The sequence below is a fragment of the Phyllobates terribilis genome, unplaced genomic scaffold, assembly GCF_046119375.1.
Source record: "Phyllobates terribilis strain yellow unplaced genomic scaffold, ASM4611937v1 Scaffold_4__5_contigs__length_816908805, whole genome shotgun sequence".
In the NCBI taxonomy this organism is placed as follows: Eukaryota; Metazoa; Chordata; class Amphibia; order Anura; family Dendrobatidae; genus Phyllobates; species Phyllobates terribilis.
Window position 1 is genome coordinate 641,350,049 of NW_027362764.1, and position 24,383 is coordinate 641,374,431.

The following is a 24,383-nucleotide window of genomic DNA, read 5'->3' on the forward strand; positions in this document are numbered from 1 at the left end:
AAATAAAGGTCTATTCCATCAGCTAAAGCTGTGCCGCCCCCAACAATACTTCTGGATGACATGGGTGACACTGGGGGGGGAGGGGAGGGGGGGCAGATCCCCTGCGATTACAATATATGGTAACTGGAGGAGGGTGGGGGGGACTTGATCATAATCTCTTTTCCAGCACTATACAAGTGGATAGATAGTACATATGACAAATAAAAGCAGATAATGATGAATAAAGGTACAGGACATAGCTTGATTATTCTGCAGTATAACTGCAGACAAAGCTCCCTGAAATGTTCCCGATGCCGGAGGTGTGCGGCGCCATATTGGGCATATAAATGCCGTGTACCATGAGGAATAAGACACGGAGCGCTCCTCTTGTAGACTTAACATTGTTTAATAGAGCAATCCAACTTGAAATACTGTACAGTCAGTGTAATATAGTACACTATATACTATTATAATACACTATTGTTACATTACAAATAAAAAAATCAGATAGCACAGCAATCACAAAACAAATCGATGGCTGAAGAAAAAGCCAGTGCAACAAAAATGCTTAAAATCCTAGGTGGAGAGCTAACTCCTCCAAAAGGTCTTTCTATAAATGTACAGGAGTTTATCTACACATTGGATTCGGATTCTCCCTTCTAAAGTGCTCCTTATAGGAAATAAAAAATAACCATACAACAACAATGTACAAGCCTTCCAATGGCTGGAAGCATGTTCTCTCCCATGTTATGTACAGCTCTACGCTAATCTGAGGCAATATAGGTCTGTATAATTTACTCACAGTAAGACCCTTCATCTGGATCCTAAAACGCAGCAGCACAAACTCTGCAATGTCTCCATCCCATATACTCATGTGCGCTGGAAACCACAATGGTGGCAATTTCCAGCATGTGTTTTCAATATCTTATGTGCTGATTTACTCTACTCAGTAAGAAACACAATCATAAACCTTTATAAGAAACCATAGAAGAGATCATGGTGATCATCACAAGGGAAAGTTATAGAGAAATGTCATTTACATTTCAGCTCCTCTCTAATTTCAAGAACTCTGACTGTGATCAATGATTGGAAACACAACCAGTTTGTTCCCACGGCTGACAGATTTGTTACAGTGTATCATTATAGGTAGAAGCTATCAGTCTGGAGTCTGTTAGCACAGAATGACCAGACAAACCAAGCACAGGCGACTCCAAGGGTGCACTTGGGTTGAATGGTTATTTGGTGCCGACAGACTCCCACTAAAGGGTGAAGAGGTTTATGCTGTGGTTGCATGTAAGTCAGATGTGTCCATTGACGCACTAAGAAACAAGGCCTCAATCAGGACCCATTTTGAAAAATGTTTCCATCCACTGACACCTAACATGTGCATTCATTTTCAACCCCCCCCCCCCCCCCAAAAAAAAATAAAAATAAAATCACACTTCAGTTACAGACACTATCTACCTTAGTAGAGAAGACTCATGACCTCAAGTAGAGCAACTGACCAAAAGCAACTAGGTTGTGGCCTCTTCGCTTGCACGGCTTATACATGACTAGGACTGGTGGACAGGTCATCATTGTGTTATCAGAGGGAAAAATAAAATCCAACCCTAAATGAATTTCCATGCCTCAATGTATTAAATATTCCATACATACAAAGTTAGAATGACATTAAATAAAAAGGGGTCTCACCATGGGCAAACCTCAAACTCGTGAAACTTAAAGATGTTTTCCCATCTTGTACATGTCCACAGGATAAAGCCATAAATGAATAGTAGATACAGATCAGAGTTCCCATACAAATGAGTTGTGAATCCCGACCACCTCTCCACGGGCAACGGCACGCAACTCAACAATGCAGATCCTATTGGCTTCTACTATATACTCATGGCATATCCAATGGCTACGCAATAAATTTATTTGCATTTTTTTTATTTATTTTTTTACAAAGTTCCCATCACTGCAGTAAGCTCCTGTGGCACACATGCCTGACAAATGCAGGACTGGCATCTAGCCACAGTAACTTCATATGAAGTGATGGATGTGCTAATATTAAAGCTTAGAGGTTGTCCACTACTTTAGCATTGATGACCTATCCTTGTCGGGGTCTTACACCCGTCACCCCCGCCGATCAGCCGCTCTCGGTGTTGGCGGCCAGAAATGCTCAATTGCTCCTTCTGGTAGTGGTCAAGACTTGGTACTGCGCATCCACCTCATACTCAAATCAATAGGAGGAGGATGTGTAGTACCTTGCTTCCATCAGAAGACGGAACAGCTCCACAATTGAGCATTTCCAACCAGCAGCTAATCTGATCTGAGCGCCAAGTGTTGGACCCCAACCGATCAGACATTGATGACCCATCCTGGAGGATAGGTCATCAATGCTAAAGTAGTGGACAGCCTCTTTAATGTCTATGATGTGCTTGTCTATTAAAGTGCTTTGACGAGGCAGCCTCCCCCCAAGATCTCTTCAGAACAATATACTGTATGTGAATTTAATTCTCTTTTCTACAGCATCTCTACAAGGAGACGTTTGACAAGTGAATTGACTTGACAGGGCCAGTATATGAGTATACTACGGGTGCATTTTTGTGCCCATATTAGCATCATAGAGATGCTATTTTTCTCTATACAGAACATGTCAATTCATCAGGTGTTTCTGCTAAAAAACCAAAACCTCCAAATCTGACTTTGGAATCAAAACGTTCCCTGTATACACAAAAAAAAAACTTGGAAAAATCCACATCAAAAACTCAGTATAAACTCATTGAGTTACATTGATCTATGCTTTGCTACTTTCAATGAGGATCCCACATCTGAAGTTCTGCAATAAATACATAATGAGAGGATCCAGCATTACTTAGTTCTTCTCTTCGCCATTATTGCACCAGAAAATTTACTAAAAAAAATAGTATATATTTTTGGCTGCAATAATGTCACTTAAGACATCACTGCAGGTCTCTCACAAGGCTCATGAAGGTATTATACTAAGATTACAACTTATAACCTGTACACGGACGCTCCATTTAAACAGGAGATTCGGGACCCCATTCCTGTAAATGGTGAGGATTTCAGCGGTCAGACCCCCAAGCGATCACATCCTGCGGACACTGCACACGTGGTAACACACCTTTAAAGCCTCATTGTTTAATGAACTATATGTGACCGAAAATATACAATTTCTAGGGTGACAATACCCAAATGCTAAGTGGCACAAGGAAATTAAGGCTCATTGAAAGGCAATGTCTGAATTAAGCGTGATGAAGCTATCTGCCTAAACAGTAATTACACGTGTGCCAATGGCGTCCACGAAGGCTAGGAGACACCACCTGATTCGCTCTCATCCAATAGATTATGATAATCATAGTTTGATCAGAGTATGAGCATAGTACAATCCAATTGTCCAATTTTCTCGGATGAGAAGGTGGGGAAAAAATTCTGTTTGTATGTGAAAATTGGACCGAACTTGGATTTCAATTGACTGATTTGTATGGTGAGTGCGATCCGAATATCTGATGCAAATCTGCTGCAATCTTTTCCTCTGACAGAGGAGAAAAAAAAAAAAAAAATCGGACATGTGCACGGTGCCATAGACTAACATTGGTCAGAGTGTGATTCGATATTGTTGAATCAAACAAGGACTGAAAATACCATTGTCTGCTCGAGATCTGAGAAACATATATATGCCCTTGTAAAGATGAGCATAGTGCATTTTGATAAGGAAAATTTATGGCCTCGTCACTCTATACGCCATCAACTGCTCCTAACTTATACGACACACGCACATCAGAAAAGTGACGTGAACAGAGCCAAAGTGCACACAGCAAATTACATGTGCAAGGAAACTTCAAGGAGCAGCAGGAAGATCAAAGCTTATTCTTAGCACAGATAAAAAAAAGCGTAGGAAAAGATGTTAAAGGTCGCTTTAAAAAAAAACAAAAACACGGCATTCCTACGACAACCCTATAGTGCAAGATCAGAGGCATGGAGGGTTGTCAGGCAAGCACAGAAGTTCTTCTGGTAACATCAATGTCAGAATATAATACTAAAGTAATGGTGGAAAGCTTAAAGGGTTATTCCAACCCAGGACACATGTCCTATCTACATCATTCACGAAGCAACGATGGATCCGTGTTCTAGAGAAAGCTACCAGACACTTCTGTTGAATCCAAAGGACATGATCGGACAACCCCTGGAAAAGGATCTTCTGACACTATTTTACCTTATACTAAATGCTGCACTCATGTCACAATCCAAAAGCCTTCGTCAGGACGTAGGCATCCTCACAGAACCAACATATCATTATCTGATATGAGGATGAAGATACTCATTAACGAGATTAACAAACAAGCATCAAACTGGTGCCAAAAAGAAAAACTAATCTAGGAAGACCTGAAAATACTATTTATTTTCATTACTTCCATCGACGGGGAATGTGAAGGGTTTCAGGAACGTAAATATAGGCTCTCTGACTTTCAATTATGGAATGGATTTGGGCAGGAAAAAAACAAACAAAAAAGCTTATACTTCGAGAATATTTCCTACAGTGTCTATACCTGTAAATGTCTTTACCATTATCAATTACAAAATAAAAATTACAATCTGAAGTAATGAAGTAATTGATGGGATCTAGATAAAGTCCAAATCAAACAGTAATCATTTGAAATTTCCTAAAAATATTTGCTAACCTATAACACTTCAATAACTCATTGTTCTAGATGCTATTAATCAGTTTCAAGAGTCAGATTTTCACGGTTCGTACACAATCCAGCCGAGAGTCTCCTGACCCAAACCCAACAGACTCATATATAGGAGACGGAAGAATTCAGGTCAGGAGACCCATGTATGGTGCAGAAAGTGCATTTCAAAAGCCTAAAAAAAAAAAAAAAGAAGAAAAGAATAATCAGTATAAAAAAAAATAAAACTTGAGAGCATTCTGAAGTCGCCCCCGACAGAATTGGCTCATGATACAAATAACCAAATACTAAATCTAGTCCTAAAAATACTAACTGCAGGATTCTTTTACAAAAGCTACTAAAAAAAACTGAAAATAGTGTCTGTATTATGGGCCGTAAAACACGGACCTCTGCGTGTTCCACAATCAGAATTCACTCATCCTAGACATCAGTGTTTAGGCGAAGCAGCGGAGGTCGGAGTGTTGCAGCCTCTCACCCCCCGATCTATCACACTAGAATAGGGGAAACGCAGACAGCTAGCTCTATAGATCTGAAAACCACATCCATAACTGCAGAAAAGAGGTATCCATGCACAATAGACCAATGTTGTCCGAACCTGCTGCTGGGTCCAAGCATGCATTTGCATGGGGAGAATAGCAATCAGCCAAATGAGCATTTAGCCGACAGCTATTGGAGGAGAATATCCTTAAATCATTAAAGGGGTTGGACAACTCGTTAAATACTATGTTTCCCATAGTAAAAAATAAAAGATACTCTACCTGCTCTAGCATTGTTGGCGTCAGGTCTCCCGGTACTCACCAGGGCTGTGGAGTCGGTAAGCCAAACCTCCGACTCCTCAATTTCCATGACACGACTCCGACTCCCTCATACATGGCTCATGTTTAAGTGATAAATTTACTGTAGCACAGATTCATCTCAGCTAAAAGTCTAGACCCTTAGATCAGGAATAGGACAGACATTTATAGGACATTTCATAACCCAAATTCTTATGAAAAAATATTCAGCACATTCTGCATTGAACTACTTTACACAATTTATTATATATTTTAGGAGTTGGAGTCGGTCCATTTCATACCGACTCCACAGCCCTGGTACTCACATGACGTTATGCCATGTGAACGTCGCAGAAAATCAGCGGCCGCTAATAGGCTGCTGTTCTCACTTCCATCTGAGACGTCAGAGGTTTGTTCAAGGGAGGTGTGAGTGAAGCCACCCATTAACAGCCGCTGATATCTATGTTATGTGTTATGTCACGCAAGCACTGGGAGTCGCTGGAACGGCACTGATGCAGGAGGAGTGTATCTGTTATTTTTAATTCACACTGGGGAACATAGTATTTAAGAAGAGGTAGTCCGAGTAGATCAGCCATAAAGTGAAATTAAGGAAGAATGCTACAATTTTTTTTTGTTTTATCTTCGATCATTAGCTAGATTTGATTGTATTTGATGAGAAATCAAGCTGGGCATCTCGGGCAGTTGCCACTGGCATGTGTGCAAGGCCACTGCTCAACCCCAGGTAAGCACACATTGTAACTCCGTTACTTAGACGAGAAATCTTACTGAATTTTACACTCATTAAAGCTCAGAATTTATTAAACCTATGTCACATGTAATCAAGCCATGTAGTTGGTCTCCAAAGCCACTGATCATATTTTGCAATGACCCATTTGCTTCATAAACTACAGCGAGTAAAGGAAATGTCTAGTGAGGTTACATTTCTTATTCTATCATCCACAAGAATTATAGCAACCATAAGAGCTGGAAAAAAGAAACACATGAACATTTCCAATGCACGCAATCCAAAAGGAACTTACAAAACATTTTATCCCGCTAATTCTATCCCGAAAATGTCTCTAGGCGCATTCACTTTGGTCAGCAGAAGCTTGGATTTTCGGTAAAGGCCCTCTTGAGCTAACTGAGGCACTCTGGCTTGTGATTCAAGCTTTCAAGAAGATGTGATTCATGAGGTTTATTTTTACTATATGACATAAATCTTTACTCTCGCGCGCACAGCCAGATCACTGCACGTATAACAAGGCGCTAACTACTATACGCTTAAGACAAAACGATGTTCTCAGAGATTGGTGTCACAAAGGCAGTAAAGCACATACATATAAACTCCGGGCTCAAATTCTCCTTCCACAATGGCTGTAGATTCTTTAATATGGAGGCAAACTCACAAGTGATGGCAAGTCAGCAGCGTACTACTGTTCTAGTCTGTCACCATCACATTCAGACTGTGAATATCAGCAGTGGATATTCCCATCAGCATCAATGGCAGCGAGATCATTGAAAAATGCACAGACCCTTCATTTTACAGATATTTTCAATCCTTTAAAAGCTAAAATAACCATGGAAAAGCTTTTATTCCCCCAAATTACACACATTTTCATGCAGCGAAAAGGCGTTTAATATACTTTTGAATGTACATGAATTCTTTAAAGGACTATTCCAAACGGTGGCCCAGCCATGTTATTACATATTTATATGTATATATATATTTATGTACGTTCCTTGCTGTCAAACCCTTTGCTAATCATGAATGATCCATAGGCTCAGCTACATGGGCTATTTCTGTGTCCTGGCTGTCCATCTCTTCTGGATCATCTGTAGAAACTGCAGACTGAACTTTAGGTCTAACAGATATGGATGTTGCTATAGAGCCCCCAATATTACTAGCAGGCGCTACAGTCGTGTCGACATTCCCCTTAGAAGGGCTGCCCGTAGGCTTTGAGGTAAGCATTTCTCCTTTACGAGGCAAAGCATCAGGTCCGGTTAATGCTTCCGCATTTTGATCCCGTAAGTGCTTATCCATAGAAGCCTGAATGGAAGAAACCATTTCCTGCAATTTTTTACGCTGGGCCTCAATTAAATTGGGGTCAAGTTGCCGACCATCTCTCATAGTGACTACTCCAGGAGCTACTCTGATAAGCTCCCCATCGTTGGATGTGGACATAAATGACGAGGAATCAGAATAGGTCGCAGTGCTATTGAGGCTGGGTGTGGAGCTGGGCTTAGCCGTAGATTTGGTTCTCTGGTTATGTTCCGGACTTGTGGAGGCTGTTCCTAGAGAGTGCCCTTTGCCTTGAAAGACTGTGACATTGTGATGCTGCTCGGACTTCTTCTTCACCACCCCACCACTGCCAAGCTTCATCAGTCCATGTGAAGGACTAGACTCTCTGCTCTTAGAAGATGCCTCAGAACGCACTTGAGTCATTGCCTCTTTCACCAGATCTTCAACCTCAGGGCCAATGGGAAAATGGCCTGCTGCGTCCACACACAGTTCTAGCCGGTCTTCAGCCGCATTGTAAACAAAGGTTTTGTTGGGTAGGTACGGAAATGTGCAGTGCTTTCCATCAACTACTCCTAAAAACAGAAACAAAAAAATATATATATTTTAACTAAAATGATCATGAAGTCTTCCATTTGTACATACTCAATATCTGTAATAATGTTTACAAAAAGTTTTTACTTAATAAACTCAAACTTTTTGAAAACCTTTGACATGTCAGAGGTTTTGATTGGTGGAGTTCAGCTGCTGTGATCCCATCACCTACCAAGAAGTTCTCAGCTGAGCACAACTCTCCTCCAAGACAATAGCCCAAGTCAAACTTTTTATTGAGCCAGTCTTCAGCCTCAGAGGAGAGTAGCGCTTCTGCTCATTTTCAGCAGTTAAGCTATTAAACTGAACAATCACTTGAAGGCTCTTTTTCTTTAGCTCATTCTTGGAAGGAGTGCTTCCATGCAGGGCTGTGGAGTCAGTAAGCCAAACCCCCGACTCCTCAATTTTCATGCCACCAACTCCACGACACCGACTCCCTCATACATGGCTCATGTTTAAGTGCTAAATTTACTGCAGCACAGATTAATCTCGGCTAAAAGTCTAGACCCTTAGATTAGGAACAGGACAGACATTTATAGGATATTTCATAACTTTCCCAAATTCTTATGAAAAAAATATTCCCCACAAACTGCATTGAACTACTGTACCCAATTTATTATATATTTTAGGAGTCGGAGTTGGTCCATTTTATACCGACTCCACCAAAATGGGCTCCGACTCAGACTCCACAGCCCTGCAAGTTCCATGCCAATGTGTTCAGTGTCATGAGCTAAAGTGTTATTGCCATCTTCATAGATGGATATTGTTGGATACAGAGAAAATATATATTCTTGTACTGTGTTAGCCAGTAGATAGAAAAATATTTAGATTTGAGAGATCTCAGTGGTTGATCCCTTTTAATGGCTAACTGAAAATATAGTAACAAATTGCAAGCTTTCGAGGCTACTCAGGTCTCTCCATCAGGCATAGTATACCACAAAATCTGAAGAGCCACATATTTATACACAATAGGACACAGAAAAAATGCAATAGATAGGACAAGAGAAGTGAAGCAGAACTTTGAGTGTAGGAGAGGGGTAAACAGCTGTGGCCATAAATATTAGAGCAGTTCATAGATAAGGACTGTGAAAGTTTTTATTGTTCGGTGATTGGGATCTGGTTGAGTTTTGTGATGACCCCACAGGTCTTAAGTGCACATTACGTAGATGATGTAGAATGACATAAATCCATGCGACACATTCATTCCAGCATTGAGTGTGTGAAAGGATGTAATAAGTTTATACTCCCAGACTCGTCTGTCTCTCTGAGATTTGAAATTACCTTTTAATATCAGTAATTTCATGTCCGTGGTGTTGTGATCAGGGAGACAAAAATGTTTTGCCACAGGTAGATACTATTTCAGATTTCATGTTATACTATACCTGATGAAGAGGCCTGAGTAGTCTTGAAATCTTGCAATTTCTTACTATCTTTTCAGTTTGCCATTACAAAAGGTATCAACCACTGAGGACTCTCAAATCTAAATATTTTTCTATTGTTGGATAGTGCTTGAAAAAACAAGTACTTTTGCAATTGACTGCTTAATAAAGTTTGCAGCCGTTCTTTAGATACTAAAACTTTTGTTTAGAGTTTGTTGCCTGGGAAACCGACCTCCACTGCTGCCTAGCTTGTAAACAATGCTCTGAAGCTGGCTGGGATTAGGAGACAACAGCATGCTCTAGTGATCCTGGCCAGCTTCAAAGCAGTGATGAACAGAAAAGATCTTGTAAGCACTGTGTTCTGCTGTCTAGCAATGGTGGTCTGTCTCCAAAGAAACACCAAAACAAAAAAGTGTTAAAATCTCAAGAACGGCTGAGAATTTTCAGAAGCAATAAATTGCAAAAATACTTGTACTTACAAGCACTGTATGGCAATACCCATTAGTGAAGTTGGTAATAACCCTTTTAAAGACAATACTGGATTGAATTGACATCAATACGTAGATGATCTCCTTCTATATTTGCATTTTAGTATACAGATGAGGAAGGATTAGGAGGGTGAGAGGATGGCGGGTTCCAGAACAATACATCCCCAATGCTAATTTTTACATTAAAACCACAAACAATAAAAAAAAAAAAAAAAGAAAAACCACACACACACACACACACACACACACACACACACACACGCTACAAATCTTAGTTTCCTAAAACTTTGATCAGTAAAATGAAAAACTAGAAGATTAGATACATTGGAATAGCAGATGCAGACCTTATGCTTACTCTGACAGACTTTCTTTATAGAGAAATAAATAAAGCATGGTGGCTCATTGATTAGCACTGTTACTTTGCAGCCCTGGGTTCAAATCCCACCAAGGACAATATCAGTTTCCTCCAGTTTATGCCAGAGACATACTGATAGAGAATTTAGATTGTGAGCCCTAACGGGGACAGTGATGATGTCTGTAAAGTGCTGCAAAATTATTGGCGGTAGATAGAGTAAAATAAATAAATCCTCTGCATCCATTTTTATAGCGGAGCCTCATTTTTTATTGCATTTCTTGACAATTATAAAGGTTATAAATGCAGATACTTGTAAAACTTACTTGCACTGGGATCTAAATCATGATTTTCCAAGTGGAATCTGCTACAAAAAAATCACTTATTTATATGCATTACTAAAAACTTCATAGGACAGCAATTACTAGAGGAAACAGACAAGCTCTGGCGCCATCCACCGAGCGAAGCTCAGACCGGGCAGTAACTACCTGCATTGTATACATCTTATTTCTGTAAGCTCTGGAATAAGCAGTCAGGAGATAATATCCCTCTAACAAGGTCTCACCCATGTTTTTCTTCATGATATTGTAAAAGACGCCACCCTGCTGGAACAGATGAGGGAGGCCTTTAGCATAGGACCAAACATCTTCTCCTGCAAGACAAAATGCACACAAATTCAGAAAAGTGAAAAAACTCAAAAATGAGACACTCCTACTTATCAATAAGAAACAGAGGCCGATTACAAGCATCATACATATTTCTGCCATTCATCATCTGATTCTGGGCAATTACCCAATTACCCAGACGATTGGTGACGCTATGAGGTTCCTGTCCCCCTCCAGGAAGCCATAAGACGCCATAATCAAGACTTCTCTACAGTATCACCTCCATTAGTGTAATGTAAAAAGGGATTACAGAGTCACAATGTAGACAAAGGATAAAAAGAATCACATTCTGCATCGGCCTTTGTTACTAGTGATCTACTCAGTACCCCGACTGCCAGAAGGGAAAATGATTTACTGCAATAATGAAGAAAAACTGAATGCGGATAATGCACATAATAATGGCGATAAGATTAAAAAGGCATAAAGCTGCGCAGTCATCCCCGGGACTCCTGATGGACATGGGAAATAAGGTACTGCCCAATTAGTGCAAAAGGTGTCCCCGGAGTGAGGAGAGGGCTCACACCCCGGAAACTTATCTGAGGGCCCCACAGGGAGATCAGCAGCCTTCTCTCACTCTTAGGAAATGCATGTTAGTACATCGGTGAAAATCAGAAATGAAACTAAAAATAAAATGAAAGAATTTATCAAGATGAAGCTGCCTTCAACGTGAGTCACTAACTACTAATCATATCCCAACATCTGCTCTTATAAGTCGGAGTAGATAACAGACCGTACACGTTATAAAGAATCATCCACTATAGAAAACTCCCCCATGTAGTGCACGTCAGCGTTCACTATCTGCTCATATTATACAGCACTGTGTATGTACAATTGTTCATTTTGCCTTTCTACCCAGTAAATTATTCTCTTTTCCCTGCGCTATGAAGAAACAGGGACCGGAGTAAGATTTGTGGCAAAGGCGCACGCAGAGATGTATGCCACTCGTCCAACACTCCTGATTAGCATGCGACTCCAGACAGACAATCTCCTCATCAAGACCAGTGTGAACAACGTCAATCTTGATGTATCGGGCCCTTTAACTATACATCCCAAACATGAATAGTGTCATCTAATTTACCATCACAGCAATGAAAGCCTAAAGGGTAAAGTGTGGCATTCAGAACTGGAAATCCCACATTTGCACAAAAAGTCATGAGTTATTTCTGACATTAAAAGTTATCAGTTATACCCAAGATAAGTAATGACATTGTAAAACCACGGTTATCGCTCCATTCTGATGAGACAGGGTCCAGTGGTCAGACTCCCATCGATCTAAAAGTGATCACCAATCCTGGGGCCAGATTAAAGGGCATCTGTCTGCAGGGTTTTGCTATGTAATCAGACAGCAGCAGCATGAAGGACAAAGCCCCTGATTCTAGCGATGGATTCTAGCGATGGAGTGCAGCAGTTATGACAGAATTGAGTTTTCTCTGTTGCAGATCTAGCAGTTCTCTGAATGCTGAGCCCTGTGTAATCCCGCCCACACCATTGATTGGCAGCTTTCTGAGTACATTGACAGAAATGCGGTAATCAGTGGTGGGACCAGACACCTAGTCCTGTAGTGATAATCTCCTGATTTTATTGAAAACATACAGACCAGTAAATGATAAAACTGAAATCAGGGTCTCTGCCCCTACATCGTGCGGCTCTCAAATTACACTGACAGATACCCTTTAAAACTTTAATTATAAAAATGGTGGGGCTCTTTATAAATTACTTATCTGGAAGCTTGTAAACACACAAAAAGGTAGATTTCATATTTCCACGTAGCGGATCAGTTGCAGATATAGCACCTAAAATGCGTAATTTACAGAGCACTAGTGAATAAGGTTTTGAAAATCCTATACACATGTAGCAAATCATATGTGAGCAGAGTAAGTCTACAGATACCACTGAGGACAAAAGTTTTCTGTTTATGAAAAAATCTGAATATTTGCTGGTGGCAACCAGATTTCAGCTCCTGGCTAAGAGTTATTATACAAGTGGCCCCGCTGCAGAAAGCGCCTGTGCTGCAATCATCACTGGCCAGTAATACTACTACAGAACCTCACGCTGTCTTTGTCTTGTTGTGATAGTATGTTGCAAAGCAGGAAGGGGTTAACAGTTGCTTGCCGTTCGGAAACTAATTTTCACTGATTTTTCCCAAATGTCACTGAATTTTTGGGGAATTTCAGTTTTGGCAATAATAAAATAGAGTAGTGTGCAGTGAGCTGGGTGACTTTATATCACCTCTGGTCAGTCGTTCCTTGTTCCAGGCACACAGATTGTATGCAGAAAACAGCATCTGACAGAGTATGTGCAGCTTGTACAAATTCTAATATCCCTATGGTAGAAAAGGAGAAAAACAAACCTCCAGAAAACCTTTACCTTATAATAATTAACAACCCCTTAAAGAGGTATTCTAGTCATAAGCAAAGCAGAAAATCACCTGCACCATTCAATCTGGCGTACCTCAGTGCAGCCTCCTGGAAATGATTGCAGCTTGCTGACTTCAGGAGCAATAAGTGCTCCACCCGGGAAAACAAAGTCTTTGTGAAATCGAGAAAACAGATGAACGGGTGGAACTCTTATATCCCATAAAAACTCTTCTTTATTGAAACAAATGAAGACACGGATGCATGGGAGCGGGTCACAGATGGGATGACAGCCGTTTCGCAACCAGCCAACGCTTCAACGGGTCGAGGTTGAACGTGAAACGACCGTCGTCCCATCTGTGACCGCTCCCCTGCATCCATGTCTTCATTTGTTTCAATAAAGAGTTCTGTTTTCTCGATTCCAGTCATAACTTATCAAGTTTCCATGGGATAGGCGATTACTGCTAGACCAGAAGGTGCTCCACTGCCAAATTCCTACCAATCAGCAGCCCCTCATTTACGGACACTGTTTAAAACAAATTTAGACAATAATTGGAGAACGAGCATTTGTAGGAAAGATTGTTCCAATCTACCGGCGAATGAGCATAACAATCGTTCATCGGTCTGTGTAAACGAGCCAGTAAACCAACTCCAATCTGCCTGCATGTGGCAAATTGGCAGTCACTTAACACCCTGGATTGACCCATCTAAAGGACTGATGGAGACAGTCAGTGAATGGAGCACGACTCGTACAGAAGACCCAAGTCCATTGTTTTAGCGGACAGAACAGCATGGATCTAGTAGGTATCATCTATCCCATCAATACTTCATCACTTTTTAGGACGGGAATAGCCTTTTAACCAGAGCTGAGAGCAACAGAGACAAGCAGCTCTCACTCATTAAGACCATCGCCGTCCTCTCCCACCAATGGCGACGTGGAAAGCTCCATCACACCAGATCCCTGACAGTAGAGGGACCCCTGCAATTGGCTCATTAACACAGGATCTGTCCATCACCCTAGAGGGGGGTCTTCTCACACATGACTGCTGATCTCATCCGCTGTCATATTTCCACAGCGAGAGGATGAGACTCTGTATCCTGTGCTACTGCAACACACAGATGATCTACCTGGAAAATCCACTGCTGATCTGCACGTTACTACGTATCCTACATGTATGTACTATACATTTTTATAATATGCCTCACAAATGCCACAATGAAAAGACTTAATTATTTTCCCTTTTACATATTTAAAGGCATTGTCCATGTGATATCGAAAAGTTTGCAGTCACACAAATTGTGACAGTGTATAATATACAGTCACGATTTCCCGGTATTCCACGTGCGGGTCGATGGTCAAGTGACCGGATGTATAGGATTTAAATACTATATGTAGTCACATGCCGACTAGACTCCTGCACTTCACAGTTCTCTTCTATTGAGAAGTCAGATGAGTCTAGTTGGCATGTGAAGGCAAGCATACAAATCACATACGGTCATGTGACAGTCAGGGAATACAGGGGAATCGTGATAGTGTGTGTAATGCACATTGTCACGATTCTGTAGAGTGCCTGCAGAATTCTCAGCCCGGAGCTCCTCATAACACAATCCAGGAGTATCTTGTCTTAGATCTCAATTTTGTTGTTCCTTCATTATTCCTCCTAGATATTAAAGGAAGTCTCAGCACAGAATAACAGGAAAAACAAAAACAAGCAGGTAGGAAGATACACTTAAATGATTGGCCCCATCATGGTGCACCAAGCATCTGTGCTTGGTTTGAACAGTCAGACTCCCTTTAATGAATACACTGACTATTTGGTGTTACTGGGTGGGAGTGTGATACTAACACTATCTGATCAGTTGTGAATGTGTCAATCTCGGTAGGGACACACCCTTTTGACAAGGCCAGTTGTCAATTTACTTGCAATTCATTTCCACGAGGTATAACAGGAATGACAACGCAGAACTAATTAACGACTCCCCAGAATTGTTATTTCATGGGAAAAACTATTTACTGACATGTCCTCTTTAAAGAGCAACTACCAATCTGTGTTTTATTTAAAAAAAAAAACCTCCCCATTAGAGGCTGCCCACTCCTTCCTTAAATAAAAAGGGCAGCCTTAGACTGGCGCTAGGTACTCTTTAAGGGGTTTTAGCAAATGTTTGTTTCTGTTTATGAAAAGTAAAACCGTACTTACAAGAAAAAGGTCTTGCCCATAACGAGCGAGCGCTGATCAACAATTTAACAACTGAGAGTTTTCATGGGCCAATGCAAACTGTATAGGGAACAAACATTAAAGCACCACTCCAGTGTTTGTTTTTTTATTGCAGCGCTGGAGTGGTGCCACTAATCTACTTTCCCTGTCCCTAGTCTCATACTGACCAGCCACCATCTTCTGCTGTTCTCGGCTATGCTCTGGTCATCTTCTGCAGATTGTGATCTGTTTATTGGCTCCAGTGTTTGCTGAACAATCCGCAAGTCACTTCTCAATGTAAGACTATGAGAGAAAGAACGGTGCCAAAACAATTCTTGCATAGACTTACACTGAGAGCTTGTGACCGTTACCTCTGACTACTGGCCAGTCAGAAGTTGAGGTCACAAGATGGTGGATCTGGATCAGAGCGGAGCTGGGAAGAGCTGAAGACGGCGGCTGGTAAGTATGAGACTAGGGTCAGGGAACGTAGATTAGTGGCACCGCTCCAGGGATGAAATAAATAAACACTGGAGGGTGCTTTAATAAGATTGTTCGGTCCCTATGCAGTTTGCATATTGTCAACAATTTTAGGGACCACAAACTATTGCATTTTGCTCATTCATCAGCTATCAGTGGTACGTGTGTACACAGGTCAATGATTAGTAGCATTTGTACAATTTTCTGAACCTTTTGTACAAACTCCTCCTGGGATTGAAGACCTCTGCTTATTCATTCAATGGGAACCTTTTACAGTTTGCTACCAGGTGTTAATAGGTTTGGGGAATGTGATGGACACAGATGTACGGCCCCTTACAAGACTGAGGACTAATGCTTGTACTGTACCCATGTGTCCATCAGGGCAAATTTATGAATCTTAAATATAATAAATAGATCTTTGCAGAAGGGTGAGCAGCCACTGTCACCCAACAAAGGTAGGTATACTCCCCTTCTTTCACCATCAGAGATTGAGTCCAGGCCACTAAGGTGGCCAGACAATCACAGGCTTCAGGAGTCCGGTGACATCCGGACAGACCAGTCATGGCCCACTCACCATCTTTTCAGATTTCCAGCGCCACTCCAGTCCGCTTGTAGGTCATATGAGTTCTATTCCGACTTTCCAGATCACACCAGCGTCTGAGTGAGCCGCAGTAGTTTTTATAATGTAAGTCTATGGAGAATCAGGACAATACTCCATTGTTACATTGTAAAAATGAATTCCAGCTCACATAAAACTCGGTGTGATCTGGCGTGTCGGAATTGAAGTCACATGAGCCAGAAGATCAATGGAGCAGCCCTGGATACCAGAGAAGACAGCAATCAGTAAATAAATTACCGCACCTACACTATATTTACACAGGTTTAACCAATAAGAAGTTTCATGGAAGTGCTTCTCTAATAAATTAGGCAGATTTTTTACCAGCAGACTTTATATTAAGAACGGCACTAAAAAATATCGCTCTTAATAAATTGCACATCAATGTATACTTCATTTGGAAACAAAAAAGCAGATCCTCTCTCCTAAAACAAAGTATGAGGAAATGCATCATCCAAATAGAAAGCAGGAGTCGAGAAGCAAACCAATGTACTGAAGGAGGTTACTGGCAGAGGATCTGATCTACAGCCAGAGAAGGTGCATGTCAGGTGAAGGCAGTGGGGAGATGCAACACTGTACATCTAACATACAGGTGCTTCTCACTAAATTAGAATATCATCAAAAAGTTAATTTATTTCAGTTCTTCAATCCAAAGGGTGAAACTCATATTATATAGAGTCATTACACAGAGTGATCTATTTCAAGTGTTTATATCTGTTAATGTTGATGATTATGGCTTACAGCCAATGAAAACACAAAAGTCATTATCTCAGTAAATTAGATTAACAAAAACACCTGCAAAGGCTTCCGATGCGTTTAAAAAGGTCCCTTAGTCTGTTTCAGTAGGCTCCACAATCATGGGGAAGACTGCTGACTTGACAGATGTTTAGAAGGCAGTCATTGACACACTCCACAAGGAGGGTAATTCACAAAAGGTCTTTGCTAAAGAAGCTGGCTGCTCACAGAGTGCTGTATCCAAGCATATTAATGGAAAGTTGAGTGGAAGGAAAGTGTGGTGGAAAAAGGTGAACAAGCAACCGGGATAACCACAGCCTTGAAAGGATTGTTAAGAAAAGGCCATTCAAACATTTGGGGGAGATTCACAAGGAGTGGACTGCTGCTGGAGTCATTGCTTCAAGAGCCACCACACACAAACGTATCCAGAACATGGGCTACAAGTGTCACATTCCTTGTGTCAAGCCACTCATGACCAATAGACAACGCCAGAAGCATCTTACCTGGGCCAAGGAGAAAGACCTGGACTGTTGCTCAGTGGTCCAAGGTGTTGTTTTCAGATGAAAGTAAATTTTGCATTTCATTTGGAAATCAAGGTCCCAGAGTCTGGAGGAAGAGTGGAGAGGCCACAATCCAAGCTGCTGGAGGTCTAGTGTGAAGTTTCCACAATCAGTGATTGTTTGGGGAGCCATGTCACCTGCTGGTGTAGGTCCACTGTGTTTTATCAAGACCAAAGTCAGCGCAGCCATCTACCAGGAAATTTTAGAGCACTTCATGCTTCCCTCTGCCGACAAGCTTTTTGGAGATGGAAATTGCATTCTCCAGCAGGACTTGGCACCTGTCCACACTGCCAAAAGTACCAATACCTGGTTTACAAACAACAGTATCACTGTGCTTGATTGGCCAGCAAACTCGCCTGACCTTAACCCCATAGAGAATCTATGGGGTATTGTCAAGAAGAAGATGAGAGACACCAGACCCAACAATGCAGACGAGCTGAAGGCTGCTATCAAAGCAACCTGAGCTTCCATAACACCTCAGCAGTGCCACAGGTTGATCGCCTCCATGCCACGCCGCATTGATGCAATAATTGATGCAAAAGGAGCCCCGACCAAGTATTGAGTGCTTTTACTGAACATACATTTCAGTAGGCCAACATTTTGGATTTTAAAAACATTTTTCAAGCTGTTGCTATTAAGTATTCTAATTTACTGAGATAATGACTTTTGTGTTTTCATTGGCTGTAAGCCATAATCATCAACATTAATAGAAATAAACACTTGAAATAGACCACTCTGTTTGTAATGACTCTTTATAATATAGGAGTTTCACTTTTTGTATTGAAGAACTGAAATAAATTAACTTTTTGATGATATTCTAATTTAGTGAGAAGCACTTGTATGTCCAGTACATATTACCCAAATATTAGAGAAGAGCGTGAAAAGTTGTAAATCATGCAAGAAAAAGTGACATTTCCTTACCCATAAGGGTTGCCAGCAAACACAAGGAGTACATCTCCTTATCAATCTGGTCTTGAAGCTCCTTAGAAACAGACTTCACAGAGACAGTCGAATCCTCATCTGTGACAGAATGGACCGAGTGAGCAGACGTATGCTGGACTGCTTTTTCTTTGGCCTTTAAAATTTCTACAGTCACTCGGTCACCATGTTGTAGAGGCACAGGTTCGTTCGCCATGCCATCCTTTGGTGGTAGAAGCTCCTTCGGAGGAAATCCATAGCGAATACACTGTAAGTAAGGAGGGATATCCAACTCTTTATCTATTCCTTCCTGAAGCTCAGAGAACGTTGTTGAGAACTTCAGGGTAAGCATCGCCTGGCGGCCATCATTGGTGGTTATGCGGATTTTCTTTTCTTTGGAGGAGGTTGGGGAGTAAGGCGCTCTTGTAGGAGTTGAAGGCCCTGATGAAGGATCATCTCTGATTGTGCCAGGAGAGGACGATCTTACTTGTCCTTTCTGCTCCTGTTTAATCTTGTCGGATTTGCGTTTTTGCATTACAGACGCTTGCTCTGAAATGTTCTGCTGAATTTTCCTTTCGGTTTTGCTCATGTTTAACTCTTCTTTGTGCAAAGTTTTGGCCTTCTGGCCAGTAAGAATGATTTTTGTTGGTAACTGGGAGTCCGACTCCTGTTCTGGTTTGATATCTTCCACTCGTTGAATGTGAGCCCCGTCTATAGATACAGGGGTGTAGTCATCAGGATTCTTCTTGGCCGTCTGGTGTAATATGGTGTTCACCACCTTCTGTACAAGAATTTCGCTGCCAAACTCCCCTGGGAAGTGTTTAGTGACTAGTTTCATTGCAACATCATAGACATTACTATTCAGACTGGCGTCACTTTCATACTGGAACCAGTAGACGGTTTCGCGAACGACTCTTCCGCCCCACTCTAGTGTTATAGGGAAGGCTTCAGGCAAGTTGTCATATTCCTTACCATCCCAGTAATGTTTAAAGCCACAACCACATTTTCCCCCGTAAGACCTAGTGTTAGTTCTGTCTCCATCCAGATACACAATGGACGAATCGCTCCTCACTCTGCGCACGGAGTTCCCTCGACACCAATTGCAACTGGTTAAATTGCTCAAAGTAAAGTCAGGTACTAAAATATCATTCACGGCATCATAAGAGCAAACTATGTTATTCAGGGGAAAGCTGTAATTCTTATCCGGCTTCAAATGGCCATGCGTCGTCTTGGCCAGGTTATATAGCTTGCCACCCGGTGCCAGCCACTCTGGAGGAACCAGCAGTTCTGATAGTGCCCCACATATGAGGCATTTGTGAAGGCGATTTTCCAGCACTGCCTTCTTAGCGGCAGCGGTGACTTCTTCAGGTTGGATGCCAATGACTCCAGTCCGCCTGTAGAAATATTGGTGCACATCAGCTACCAAGCTGGGGTGGATGCCGTGCTTGTCCATGAACACCTCCTCCATAGCAGCAACCAGTCGCAGCAGATACTTGTCTTGTAGACTTCTGTCTCCTCCAATAACACAACCCCCATCCTCCTCCAACTTCACGTATTTTCGGATCAAATCCTGTGGTACCCCCCAGGCTTTGGGGAGCAATTTCAAGGGTAATTTTGGCAAAGGACCCCCTTTGATACCAACTAAGGGGATGTAATGATTGCGTCCGGAACTGCTCCAGGCGATGCAGATCGGCTTATTCAGATGCCCGTCTTTGCCTTTGCAATTCTCCACCGGGATTAATCCAGGAAGGAAAGTTGCCGAATAATCCCCAGAACTCCGCATGCCGCTCAGGGAGTCGAGCAATATAATGGGGCGATGAAGGACGTTGGCGAGCCCGAATATGTGAATGTTACGTAAACCTAGCGGGACACCTTCCGGGGGTACGAACCACGGGTCACATTCGTTGATGATGTCTTCCCACTCGGCCACGTCGATGAAGTCATGGAAGAGGGCTTTGTATCTGTCCAGGTTTTCTTTCAGGTGTTTCTTGAGATTCTCCCGTAACGCGTGCCAGAACAGTTCCCTGCCCACCAGCGCCCGGGACACGGCGTGCACCAGGCAGTGGCCATCGCCATCCACGTGCACCGGGATGAAGCACTCCAGGTTGCAGTTGGCCCTCTTGATATCCTCCAGCGTGTCATGCAGGTAGAGCAGGCTACCGGAGCGGTCCTTCCCGTAGCCCACCGTGTCCACGTGCTCCGGCTCGATCAGGAAGGCCCGGTCCCCCAGCAGGGAGCAGTCAAACACATCCCCCTGGTTCATGTCCCGCAGCAGCTTGGCCTTGCCCGTCTGCTTGTCCATCCCATAGCGGGCCAGGATGGGGGCCAGCAGCTTGCAGTGGTAGTTGGACAGCCCCATGACTTTCACCATGTCCGTGTTCCTCCGGGGGGTCCCCGCCACCCCGAGCAGGGCGTTCCTCAGCAAGTTGTGGAGCACCACGTCCGGCTCCGTCACCTCCTCCACCTCCAGCAGCTGCCTCTGCTCATGTCTCTGGCCGCAGTCGGTGCACTCGATACTGGCCGAGCCCTGAGCCGGGAAGAACAGCCGGGCCCTGCACTTCGGCTCCGGACAGGTCCCGGAAAAGATGCGGCGATCTCTCCTCCTCTGCTGCGCCTGCGCCGGGGACTGAGGAGGCTGCTGAGACATGGCTACACACCGCTCACCGCTGGCTCATCCTCCGGCGGCCCTGCTACCAGCAACGGTCTCCAATGCGGAAGCACAACCCCCGATCGCGGCCAGCTGCAGCTCCGCCCCTTCTGTGTCGGAGCCGTTGACAGACGTAACTGCCCCTTCTACAAGAAACCACGCCCATTGGACAGCCTAAGCATCACGGTTGTTGTAGTTTTAAGAGCGGCTTTACGCTATGTTCTGCGCAGTCGGGGAACTACAACATCCAGGATGCACTGCGAAGCACACCCGGAAGTGGAGCTGAAGCCTCTGCCCGTGGATGGGTAAGCAATGTGCTGCTTCTCATAGGCTGCGGAGGGGCTGGATGACAGCCGGTGGGAGGAGCCGAGGACTCTGTTATTGTTTCTGCTTGGTTAGGCTGTGTCATCTACAGGTGTCTCTGCCTGCGGCGGCCTCGGGCATGGTTCACACACTGCAAAGTGCAACGCTAGTAATGCTTTAGGGCGGATTTCCACCCTGCAGATTGTGTTGTAGAAATGTTTGCGACCCATTGATGTGAATGGGGTTGTTATAGAGGAAATGGTGCAGAGTCTGCTATAAAAGCGTATGAATTGACCTTGTAATAAGGGCTCAGCATTATATGACTGAAGTGGTGTAACTATCATCTGATGGGCCCGGTGCAAGAGTTTGACCAGGCCCCTCCATCCTGATTATATGTATGCCCTCCATACTGATTATGTATATGCCCTCCATCCTGATTATGTACATGCCCTCCATCCTGATTATGTATATGCCCCTCCCCATCCTGATTATGTATATGCCCTCCATCCTGATTATGTACATGCCCTCCATCCTGATTATGTATATGCCCCCCCCCATCCTGATTATATGTATGCCCTCCATACTGATTATGTATATGCCCTCCATCCTGATTATGTACATGCCCTCCATCCTGATTATGTATATGCCCCCCCCCATCCTGATTATGTATATGCCCTCCATCCTGATTATGTACATGCCCTCCATCCTGATTATGTATATGCCCCCCCCATCCTGATTATGTATATGCCCTCCATCCTGATTATGTATATGCCCCCCCATCCTGATTATGTATATGCCCTCCATCCTGATTATGTATATGCCCCCCCATCCTGATTATGTATATGCCCCCCCCATCCTGATTATATATATGCCCTCCATCCTGATTATGTACATGCCCTCCATCCTGATTATATATATGCCCTCCATCCTGATTATGTATATGCCCCCCCCATCCTGATTATGTATATGCCCTCCATCCTGATTATGTACATGCCCTCCATCCTGATTATATATATGCCCTCCATCCTGATTATGTATATGCCCCCCCCATCCTGATTATGTATATGCCCTCCACCCTGATTATGTATATGCCCTCCATCCTGATTATATATATGCCCTCCATCCTGATTATGTATATGCCCTCCATCCTGATTATGTACATGCCCTCCATCCTGATTATGTATATGCCCTCCATCCTGGTATATGCCCCTTATCCGGGGCCCCATCCTGGTATATACAATGGGGAAAATAAGTATTTGATGCGCTGTTGATTTTGCACGTTTTCCCTCCTACAAAGAATTGAGGGTTCTGTAATTTTTATCATAGGTACACTTCACCTGTGAGAGACAGAATCCTAAAAAGAAAACACAGAAAATCACATTGTATGATTTTTACATAATTAATTAGCATTTTATTGCATGAAATAAGTATTTGATACAATAGAGAAGCAGAACTTAATATTTGGTACAGAAAAATTTGTGTGCAATTACAGAGGTCAGACGTTTCCTGTAGTTCTTGACCAGGTTTGCACGCACTGCAGCAGGGATTTTGGCCCTCTCCTCCATACAGATCTGCTCCAGATCTTTCTGGTTTCGGGGCTGTCACTGGGCAACATTGAGTTTCAGCTCCCTCCAATGATTTTCTATTGGGTTGAGGTCTGGAAACTGGCTAGGCCACTCCAGGACCTTGAAATGTTTCTTACGGAACCACTTCTTAGTTGCTCTGGCTGTGTGTTTTGGGTCATTGTCATGCTGGAAGACCCAGCCATGACCCATCTTCAATGCTCTTACTGAGGGAAGGAGGTTGTTGGCCAAAATCCCGCGACACATGACCCCATCCATCCTCCCTTTAATACAGTGTAGTCGTCCTGTCTCCTTTGCAGAAAAGCACCCCCAAAGTATGAGTTTCCCCCACCATGCTTCATGGTTGGGACGGTGTTCTTGGGGTTGTACTCATCCTTCTTCTTCCTCCAAACACGTTGAGTGGAGTTGATACCAAAAAGTTCTATTTTGGTCTCATCTGACCACGTGACCTTCTCCCATGCCTCCTCTGGATCATCCAGATGGTCATTGGTGAACTTCAAACGTTCCTGGACATGTGCTGGCGTGAGTAGGGGGACCTTGGTGCCCTGCAGGATTTTAATCCATGATGGCATAGTGTGTTACTAACGGTAATGTTTGAGACTGTGGTCCCAGCTCTCTTCAGGTCATTGACCAGGTCCTCTCGTGTAGTTCTGGGCTGATTCCTGACCTTTCTCAGAATCATCCTTACCCCACGAGGCGAGACCTTGCATGGAGCCCCAAACCGAGGAAGATTGATAATCATCTTGTGTTTCTTCCATGTTCTAATAATTGCGCCAACAGTTGTTGCCTTCTCTCCAAGCTGTTTGCCTATTGTCCTGTAGCCCATCCCAGCCTTATGCAGGTCTACAATTTTGTCCCTGGTGTCCTTAGACAACTCTTTGGTCTTGGACATGGTGGAGAGGTTGGGGTGGGATTGATTGAGTGTGTGGACAGATGTCTTTTATACAGGTAACGAGTTCAAACATTTGCGATGAACACAAGTAATGAGGGCTTCTTAAAGAAAAACAAACAGGTCTGTGAGAGCCAGAATTTGTGCTGGTTGGTAGGTGATCAA

The 24,383-nt window shown here is 43.0% G+C and overlaps 1 protein-coding gene across 1 annotated transcript; it reads right to left on the reverse strand.

Annotated features, from left to right (window-relative positions):
• Window positions 1-366: 366 nt before the first annotated feature.
• VCPIP1 (valosin containing protein interacting protein 1) lies at window positions 367-21,577 on the reverse strand. Its single transcript, XM_073679396.1, has 3 exons — window positions 18,800-21,577; window positions 10,842-10,928; window positions 367-8,041 (listed from the first exon to the last, which is right to left on the reverse strand). Exons 1-3 carry the CDS (start codon window positions 21,441-21,443, stop codon window positions 7,212-7,214), a joined length of 3,561 nt encoding a protein of 1,186 aa, XP_073535497.1. The 5' UTR covers window positions 21,444-21,577; the 3' UTR covers window positions 367-7,211.
• Between the last annotated feature and the right edge of the window lie 2,806 nt (window positions 21,578-24,383).